Source organism: Condylostylus longicornis, unplaced genomic scaffold (genome assembly GCF_029603195.1).
Source record: "Condylostylus longicornis isolate FDR11 unplaced genomic scaffold, ASM2960319v2 ptg000001l, whole genome shotgun sequence".
Lineage (NCBI taxonomy): Eukaryota > Metazoa > Arthropoda > Insecta > Diptera > Dolichopodidae > Condylostylus > Condylostylus longicornis.
The window spans coordinates 1,936,046-1,947,224 of NW_026577970.1; the positions used below are offsets into that span (position 1 = coordinate 1,936,046).

General features: G+C 26.3%; 1 protein-coding gene across 2 annotated transcripts in view; it reads right to left on the reverse strand.

The window, feature by feature from the left end:
* The window catches only part of LOC129618521 (potassium voltage-gated channel protein eag), a 70,298-nt gene extending 59,417 nt beyond the window's left edge, over nt 1-10,881 (reverse strand). For both annotated transcript variants that reach the window (XM_055533318.1, XM_055533327.1), the window contains exon 1: nt 10,767-10,881. In XM_055533318.1, the coding sequence (XP_055389293.1) occupies nt 10,767-10,783 (17 nt within the window). In that variant the 5' untranslated portion in view covers nt 10,784-10,881. The remainder of the gene's footprint in view (nt 1-10,766) is intronic.
* Between the last annotated feature and the right edge of the window lie 298 nt (nt 10,882-11,179).

Genomic DNA, 11,179 nt, shown 5'->3' on the forward strand with positions numbered 1-11,179 from the left:
CAACATAAAAAATTTGAGCTTTCTATCTTCAAGGGTGTAGAGGTTTATTAAACTAAAAAATATTCATGGACGGACGGACAAAGTGAAACTAATAAGCACTTTTTTTCTAAAAATTTTTGGAAAAGTGTTAAAAAGTAGTTTTATTCTTTCGTAAGTGTTGATAGCATTTTGTGAAATTTAAAGCAAAATTGAAAGAAAACACCACATTCAATAAAGGTAATAATGTACATTTTATAAATACCTGTGGTGTTTGAAAAATGTGAACCTTCTATAAAATTTTGCTCTTTTTTAATGCACAACTTTTTCAACATAATTGTTGAAAATATTAGCTGTGTTCCACTGCTCGGAACACACTTATTACTCAAAAATTGGAGAGTAATACATCGTAGTTGTGTTCTTTATAGCGGAAGGAATTTCGTCACGTTTTTTCTTTTTGCAGAGAACAATAGAGGAATTCATTTTTCAAGAGCATAATGTTTAAATAACTCCCTTTCTAGGCTATGTGCTAATTTGTGAATAATGATTTGTAAATTAATATGATACGTTTAAAATTATTTTTGCAGAGATAAAATTATAAATTATAAAATATTTGTCGAATTAAAAATTTAAATTCATTTTTGGAAATATTTTCCTAATAACAAAATATCCGACTGTTATTTATTTCAAAAATCTTTGTTTTAATATAGATATACGAGGAAAAATTTGGCATTTCAAAAAATCTTAAGTTTTATTTCAATTAGAATAGAATTAAATAACAGAATAAAATTCACTTGAACAACAGCTTAATTAAAAAACGTTTTGTTTTAAGAACAATAACACACTTTTAATATATTCGATTACAATTATTGAAATCGTTTGAATATATGTAAGTATTTATGAATGTATTTAAAACCATATCTTTAAATACGGTTATGTTAGTAAGCACAATTTATTTCTTGATTTCACAGAATTATATTCTCAATGACTATTAAAATAAGAATATTCCCCCTTCTCTACTTAAATGTAGTGTTGATACTTAAATTTGTTTCTTCTTTGCTTTTCAAGTAAAAAAGTAAAATGTTTTCCAAATGACTTTTTGCTAATACAAAAATGCCGCAAATACATAAGTATATGCAATGAGTAAAGAATAAAATTTAAGTACTCTTAAAACTATGTACATATCTCAATACAAATATATATGTATTTAGTAAAATCATCTCAAGTATGTTCTTTATAGTGAAAGTAGTTTTTACTCAATAATATAAGAAAATATTTTTATTATCCTTAGTCCTTTTCCTGTAAAATTATCAATTCAATTTTATAAAGTACTTACTTTATAAATATAAATATATAATTGTGTATAATTACATGTGTATATGCACAAGTACAAGTATATGTACAAGATGTTCCATTTAACGATAATTAAAATTGAAAGTAATTAAAGAAATTAATTAATTTTTTAATAAAAACAATAAACTCGCTTTTAAAGCTTTCAGTTGCGTTTTCATTTTTCAGTTAATTTATTAACTTAAAAAATTAACCTTATACAAACTCTTGAGCTTTTTTCCGAGATTATAGTTATGGTGAACACATTTGTTAACAATAATTTTGTATCTGAAAATTTAATAATAAAAATTACACTCACTTTCGAAAACTTTATTAAATTAAAGCACGTTCTATTCGCACTTAAATTTATTCTTAAATCTTCTAAGTGCTTTAAAATATAAAATGAACTTCCTTTCTTGTATTAATAATTCGGAATTTAATAATATTAATATTCATTTATTTGACAATAGCGCGGTTGTTAAATATTGATCATTTTGGAAAATTTTGCGAAGGAACATTTGAAAAATTGTTTTGGATGCCATAACTCTGTAAACGAAAATTACGAACAGAGGTAGAGAATCATAAAGTTGATAGAAAAGAAAGCATCTAGTAGGAGAAAAGAAGTAGAAGCTTTAAGAACAATAAATAGCGGCGTTAGTTTGTATTGCAATTGATCGAACAAAGCACAATATTTTCGTTTAAAGAAATGGTTATAACTAATTTTTAAATTTTAAAAACATTATTTTTTGTATCATAAAGTTTCCACAATGGTGCATATAAATTATTCTTAATTGAAACATTTTCGTGCAATGCAAAGATATCGTTAGATTTTAAAAGACGAGGATTGAAATAACTTTTTTTGGGAACATTCAATTTAATGATTTTAAGCCGCTTTTGAAATTTACTTTGGCATTTGTAAAGTGTATCAGATATGAAAAGTGAAGTGTTGCTAATGAACGTCTAACTTAATACTTAACGTAAAGCGGCTGCATTATTCCTTTTGCTATTATAAATATACTAAAATTATCAATCGTTATTTATAATATGTTTACTCAATAATATAGTGGAATATTTTTCTACAAAATTTGAAACATAGTTAACGATACATTGTCAATTCACTTATAAACATCTTCATGAATGTCATGGAATATTAATATTATATAATTATGTAAGTTGTTCTATTAATGTACTATATGAAATATAATTTTTCTATTCTTGAAGTGGATATAGAAGTGGATATAGAAGTGGATAATATGAAATAACTTAAAAAAGGATCCCACCCGGACCGCCTATATAACAAAAAAAGAAAAAAAAAAGATTTATTAAAATTGTTATATACAGTGTGGTACAAAAATATAAAGAATTGGAGAAAGTTATTTATATAGCGTGAGATATGCTCTCCAACAATATATAACTAGCATTTTGAATTTTAAGGATAGGATGGAAAATAATAAAATCAGTACAATAAAAACAGTAGCATAGTACCGCCAGCATTAAAAGAAATAAGAGCAGCATATTATAAGATTTAAACTGTTTGACTATACGTTGAATATACTTATATAAATGTATGTTATGTATAGTATGTAATAAAGTTTATTCTATAGAAGTAAAATACAATAAGTAATAAAATTTTATTTGACATTATATTAGTTTTTATAGCATTCATTAAATACTTGTATAACTACATATATATCGTATAATATTATATACTACATTATATTATGTAAATTTTAAGAAGTCCTCTTTATATATACTTACATATTAAACAGAGGCAAGTTTATGTGTAGTGTGAAAGTTGTAATAAAAATGAAAGGAAAAAAGAAATTCTTTCATGTTTTTTCCGCTTTTATCTCAATTTTCTTTCGCCTTTTTTTATTTTAGTGTTTTTCTTAATATTTTCAAAAGATTGAATAAAAAATACAAATATGTACCTAATTATGCAAGTATAATACATATTTTAATATGTACTATACGACTGTAGACAGTGTTATACTAAGGTATTCTGATAGCTTTCAGTTTATTTTGAAAAATGTGGTCATCAAAATCAAGCCCATTAAAGTTTTCTTTAACAATTCAAGTCAAGGTCTTACTTTTAAAAAAGATGTTCTACTGTAAGAATATTTTCGTTATCATATACATAAGAGTATGGAGTGATTAATACGAAGGTATTATATTATTAAATTCATTTGTCTTAGAGTTGAATGGTACAATCATTTTTTTGATTCAATTTCTTTCATTTGATTTAGTGGAATGAAGGAATTTGAATTTTAAATAGGAAGCAATTGAAAAAATTTTGTCTAAGAAGCACTTATATAATAGAAATATATTAGTGTTTTTATTTCATTTCACACTTTTTTCATATTAAGCTACTAGATATAAATACATTTAGGATAGTGGTTCTTTTAAAATAATATTCATTTTAATAATATACAGAAAAGCCATTTAAATCATAAGTATTTTCAATATTAAAATTATAAAATAAAAAAAGTTTAATATTATATCGTTGAGAAAACTGATTTTTTTCTGAGTGTTATAATATTCAATTGGAGAGTATAGGTGTGATTGTTATGAATGAGTTAAAATAATATTATTTGAGAAAATTATTTTAGGAATAGAGTCCACATGATCTTACTGATGATATTTCATTCGTTTTACTTCTCCTATTAAGTAATTGCAGATTGCAGTTTCGTTGTATACATGCAATGCAATATGTTGTATAGTTGTATATTGTATAGTTGATCAATATTATACAATATGTACATTAATAATTAAATTAACTCGAAAAATGTGTAGCAAATTTTTAGGCGAATTTTCAGGTTTCTCTCAATTTAACTGCAATAAATAAAAACAAGCTTATATAAAATATTTACACTATTCTTATTTAAAGTCACTTTAGAACTGAATGCTCACAAAATATTTTTTTTTTTGTACCGGGAGGAAGGGTGAAAAATTTCGAAAGACACTGCAATATGAAAAGCAGAAAAGTGTGGAACTTTAATCCATTAAAAAACACCATTCTCAAAATAAATTACAAAACTAGTCGGAAACGACTAATCATTAATTTTGGTCTAACTTTTTTGATTATTTACAGTTTTGATCTGGCACAATAGCGTACTAAGTACTTATTGTTCCAGATAAAAAACATTAAACTAACTCAAGAGGTCTTGCACATTTAAGTCTCCTAACAAAATTTTTAATTGTCAAACAATCGAGCCGCCTCGATGTTGACATAATTGGATAAACGCATTTTATGATTGGCTGCTTGCTTTTTAATTTCGTTTGTGACACTTAGGATCGTGAGATCCTTGTGTATATTGACATTGCGGACATACTAAGAGGCGTTTACAATGTCTCGTAATACCCCATTTTGAAATCTTTGAATAGATTGAATATGAATCTCCGCAGCGCAGCCCCATAATTGAAACCATAAGCCCAGGTAGGCTTAAAAATTATCAAATTACATATCAAAACTTTGTTGTCTATTGACAACGAAGAATGCCTTCCCAAAAGCCATTTAAACTTCCTGTATTCCTCCTTACAAAATATAACGACATAATTTCTAAATTACAGATATAAAATTTTATAGGACGTTAATACAAAAATAATATCACTAAATTATTAAAATTACTAGATTATAAGAATACATTTTTTTACAAAAATATTAAAATCAATTACTCAAATATTTAAAAAAAACCTTTAAAAGTTTATTTTAAATTAAAAATATTTACTTTCAAAATTAAATTATTACTTATTATATACATATAATTACTATTTTAAATAAGAATTTTCTATATTTAATCATTTATTAAATTCCTTGAAGGCTTTTAATAAAATTAATTTATTGACTTAATTATTAAAAATTATTCATAAAACTTTATAAAGTACGAAAAAGATTTTCATTTATTATTGATCTAATGAATTAATTACCATGAAGTATGAGTTATACAACATTTGTATATTTATGTATAAAAAAAAAAGAAAATCATTTCTTGTAATTTTTAAAATAAATTCTTAAAATAACTTAATTTGCTGGTATAATTATGCAGTTGAATTTCTAGGTCATAAATTTGAGAAGTAAATTTAAAATAATTCAATTATTGCTATATTAACATACATTTATGATAAAATTTAAGTAGCTATACACGAAATGCTATAGCTACTATAAATTTGAGTAATCAATAATTTAAATAGATGAGCTGGGGAATTTTTAATGTGTGAGTAAATTTTTAAGGAACGGAAAATTTGAAATTTCAATGTCTCAGGAGTTTCAAATTGCAGCTAAGAGTATTTAAAGCAGTAATTTTATTTCAAAAGTGTAATAAGAACTTTTAAAGATAAGCTTCGATATAAAAATAAAAGGGGTACCTTTTCATAATAAAGTTGGGTCAAACCAATGGTTTGTATTGTAACACTTTTCCCTTCAAGAAATAAAAAACTGCTTTTAAATACAGTCTATGTATATCTACCACACTATTAAATTATTTTCATTCATATACGAAACTATTTCTAGGATTGCATAATTTCGGATGAACGATTTATGCAGTGTTTGAAATAAAGCAAAAATAATTTTTTAGAGGGGTTAGTATGATTTTCGATTTTAAAGGTTAATTGTGTGAGTTAAGAAAAATAATTATAATTTTTAATGTCGTGAAATTTACCGTTAGCTGAAAGCTTGCGGTTTCAGAAATATATGGTGACAGTTTTCAAATTTTACAAATTTCAAGGGGCGATAACTTGAGAGAGGGTAGAGATGGAAAAAAATTTTCTTCTAACGAAATGAACTATTTATTAATTTCTGAAAGCTGTCAAAATTTCAGGCTTTTGCAACCTGGGATTTAGGAGAAAACATTAAAAATTTGGAAAAAACGGATTTTATATAACGGTAAATTTTAGCGGCCATTTTGTTTTTTTAAAGTTCAAGTATAGTATGTCGTGAAAGACGAAGCAAGCCACTGGCTTTCTGCCTTTGCAAAATTTTAAAAATGCATATGGTTCTACCACAATAAATAGTTGAAAAATAGCATTTTTAGGGTTTGGGTAAAAATTATGTTCTACGAAAATTACTTTCTATTAAAGATCTGTGTACATATTAAATTTCAGGTTTCTATCTGCAAGGGTGTAGGAGTTTTGTAAACAGACATACGGACAGACGGACGGACAGAGTGAAACTAATAAGCACTTTTTTTCAAAAATTTTTTGGAAAAGTGGTAAAAAGGTGATTAGAATAAAGTGTTTTTATTAAAATAATTTATAAAAGTGTAAACTTTTTTAAAAACTTTTATAAATAGTATTTCGACAATAAAACTGCGGTTTATAGCTAATCACCATTTTCTACTATAATTTTTCTTATGTTACGTTACGGTACAGAAACATATCCTGGACTGGACTGAAAGGGATTGTTGACCATGACAATAAATTTCTTCATAAATTGTTAAACAAATTGATCAAACTAATTGTTGGTAAAGTAGCAGTTTATTGGTAAAGTAGTTTAAAGATACCATAGGCATTAGAAAAAATCTGATGTGATCAGCACATAACCGACCGCAATGTGTATTGTCTAGTTAAGTGAAAGTGTTACACAATATTATAAAACTGTCTGTTAAATACATCTTTCCAATTTTTAGGACATTAGTAAGCTCATAGTTGAAATACCTAGAAAAATGTAAATTTGGCTCTTAGTAAAGTTTTGCTCTGTGCTACCCGAATTCCCTGAAATGCTCGCCAGTTAGTTTCGGTAACAATCAGAACTCAGATATCAAATTTGAAGAAATTCCATCTATTCGTTCCGTAGATATGGTGAAAAATGTAAAATCGGCTCGCAGATCAGTTTTCGAGCTCTGATCTCTCCAAAAAATTTAGATGTTCATTGTTTTAATACGAGGAATTCATATATTAAATTTCAATGAAATCGGTTGATTATTACTCTTTATATACACAAAAATGTATATTTGGCCCGTAGTAAACGTCTAGTTGCTGATGCCTGATTTCTTCCAAGACATAGGAATTTTCGCGGACACTCGAGCTGAGCTTATATATTAAATTTCAAGTAAATCGGTTGAATATTTTCTTCAAAATGTTCAAAAATTTAAAACAGGTCCGCTAAAAAGTGCAGTTCCCGAGACCTGATATAACCCAAAAGTTGATCAATCCGTGCCATAATCGAAATAAACTTGCATATAAAATTTCATTAAAATCGGTTCAGCCGAACTTGAGATACACACGTTCACATGACAAACCGACAGACCGACAGGTTGCTAAAAATAGTTTATTTACACATCCCTACTATGCAGAAGCACGTTCCCACCCAAATCTCGATATGCAAAATTTGTTGCCATCACCTAACCTACCTATTGTTTACACAATACGGTCGGTAAAAATTATAGGAAGATATAGATCCAAAATTTTATGTAATATTTTATATGCTTTAGTATGCAGGATTCCATTAACACTTTGTTTTCGGATTTCATTTATATTTTAAACTCTTCATTTATTAATAATAAAAGAAAGTCACAAAAGATGGTGCAGAGTCGTAACGTCATATGTTTGGAGTTAAAATATATATATATATAAATTGTTAGGAATAATTGCCATATTTTATATTCTTAGTAATATCGAATATATCGAATAGTAATATATGGAATATCACAATATCGAATAGAATTTGGAATATATTTTCTCACTATTTTTATCAACTGGAAGTAAAACTGGAAGTGTTTCATTTGAACATACTCCTCATCTTTAACATATCACATTTCTACAGCTTATTCATAACTTATTCGTGATTTTAGAAAACTCGAATTTTTAACACTTTAGTAGGAATAGAGAAAATGTATTTGAAATAAATATTTGGCCTTTATGTAAAATAAAATTTAAAAATAAATTTTTTATTCGTCAATTTTAAGCAATTTGTAAAACAATTCAATGTTTCTTATGAAATAATTGAAGGGATTCTGGCAGCTCTTGAAATTGTTTTAGGAACAGTTGCGAACTTTAGATAGACAAAAAAAAAGCTCTTTTGAAATACGATAAATCATACAATACAATGCCGATAATTAAATTTTATAATACTAGCACTTCAATAACTATTAGAATTATTTTTTTCATAATAAGGATCAATATTACAACATGCTATTTACAATTATAATAATGTTGCCATTTAAAATTATGTTAATCACATTATTAAAACGGAAAGAACTATTCCTTGAAATAATTTTTTTTATTCTGCCACATTTTTCTATAGTTTTTCCAATTTAAAAAAAAAATTATTAAGTATAATGAATTTTTTTGGAAGTTAAACGTGTAATCTAAATGGTAAGTAAGAACCAGAAAAAACAGAGTTTACCGTGTCAATATAAAAAAGCGAAGCTAAATAACACATTGTATGTATTAATAAATTAAATCGCTATTCGAGTAGGGATTAAATTACTACAAACAATAAATTCGATGATTTAAAATTTAAATAATTCATCGCTGGTTTCATTTAATAAGCTTAATTTTAGAAAATTAACATTTCATTTTATTAAGCTCTTTCTAATTAATTTTTGAAAAAAGTGCTTATTAGTATCACTCCGTTCGTTCGTTCGTCCGTCTGTCTGCCCATCCGTAGACATGTTTACAAAACTTCTACATCCTTCCAGATAGAAAGCTTATATTTTATATGTACATAGATCTTTACTAGGAACTTATTTCCGTAGAACAAACTTTTTGCCTATCTCCCTCTCTTTTTATTTTTACCTCTCTTAAAGTTATACTCCAATAAAACGAGTGTTCCCATTTGGATACAATTGTATCCATTTGGATACTTTCTTGCTTTAAATTTAGCTTAGATACAAAGATACTCAAATCTGCTAAAATGCCGCAATTGGCTATATTTGAAAATTTTGCTTAAAAGTGGATACATTTATTTCTCAAACATTAAATAAATATTACAAAACTGTTAAAATGATGCTAATATTAATTCTTCAAAATGTTATTTGCTGGCTTTTGTAAGCATATTTCTTAATTTATTAGAAGAAGGTAAAAAAGATACTTTATTAAATGAGTACCGCCTCTTCCTGGAGAGTTAAGACAAGAACGAATTGGCTGTACATGTTTGTTAATAATTTTTCCGTTTTCATTTTGAGTCATCATTACCGCACAGGTCAACAGCTACGGAACATACGCACATGAAGTTGAAAGTGATTCCTTAAAGAATTTATAAGAATTTATATGAATCCTTGCATAAGCACCTCTTGTCAACACCTCTTTCAATTTATTTTTGATTTATTTCAAAGACTGCATAAATCGCTCATTCTAAATATATGCAATCCTTAATGAAATAGTTTCGCATGAATAAAAGTAATTTTAATAGTGTACTAGGTGTACCTAGATTGTTTTTAGAAGCAGTATTTTCACCTCTTGCTACAATACAAACCATTGATTTGACTCAGCTTTATTTTTTAAAACATGTAATGAATTCAGTTCAAATCATATGTTTGTAAAATAGATTTTTTAACTTGAACAAGTAAAAATACTTTTTTTAAAGGACAGTCTAACCGCTATTTAACTTGCGTAATTTAGGTTGAAATTATTGCTGTTATAGAAATTTGCAAAATCTTGCAGTTTCGAAAAAAAATTTCCGGAAATTCAATTTATATTAGTTTTAAGTGGCGATAACTTGGAAGGATAGTGAAGTGGAAAACAATTTCTTCTAAAAGCTGCTATTTCAGACTTCGAGAAATTACCGTCTACAAGAAAAACGATAGTATGCTATCGTTTTAAAATCGTTTGACATAAAAACACATTTTAGATGACAGTTAAATTTGACGGGCCTTTTATCATAACGATATTTGACTGTTATTTTACTAAAGAAGCCAAACACTCTTTTTTTGCTGTCGTAGAATTTAGAAATAATAAATAGACAATTAAAGACAAATTCAACATTTTAGTGGTGTCCATGGACAAAAATTTTGTTCTAGAAAAATAATTTTCTAGTAAGGCGATCTATATGTACATAAAATTCCATCTTTCAGCAGACGGACGCACGGATTAACGGAATGAAACGAATAAACATTTTTTTTTAATTTTTTTCGACAAGTACTTAAAAGATAGCCATTGTAGGAAATTTTAAAAAACCTAAATCTTTGTATGAATATTTCAAAAAAGTTTCGAAAAGAATTTTCATTTGTTATTGACTCTACCGTAAGTATTTGCTATCAGCATTCGCATTAATTAAAAAAATTTTCGTCATTTAAGTATTCGTTGATGTCGTTAATATGGCGATTTCATTGTTCTCCTTATAACTAAAGTCAAAAATATCATTTACCAAAACAACCTATAAAATTTTATTTGATATCATCATAATATTATCAAACAGCTTATTATAAATATTTATATGTATTATAAAAATTAAATAATCAAGGAAACTTTAAATAAACATTTCAAACCAGCGCCATATCACTTAGAAAAATCATATCACTTACCGGCACGATTTTTGCATAACTTCAGCTCGATTATATCCACTAATCTTACAAAAGGACTCATTGCAATAGACAATTGGAAAGTCGACAATTTGAGCATTTGCTAATAAAAATGAGCTGTCGGCTGAAATTAAAATAAAAAAATAAATTATTTATTTTTAACAAAATTTAAAGTTAAATATTATTTTAGTCAGTAAAAATTTTAATTCACGAAATCGGGTACAGTGGTAAGATTTAGTTGATTGCTTTATTTTCTAAATGAATTTTCGCAAATAAAAATATTTTAAATAGTTGTTCATAAAAAATGAATATAAACCACAATGGAATTAAATCGATAAATTTAGTAAAAATTTCAAAAGTAACACATTTCATCAGCTGAGGCAGGTCCTTAGGTATAAGTGTCAATGAAAGTCAAT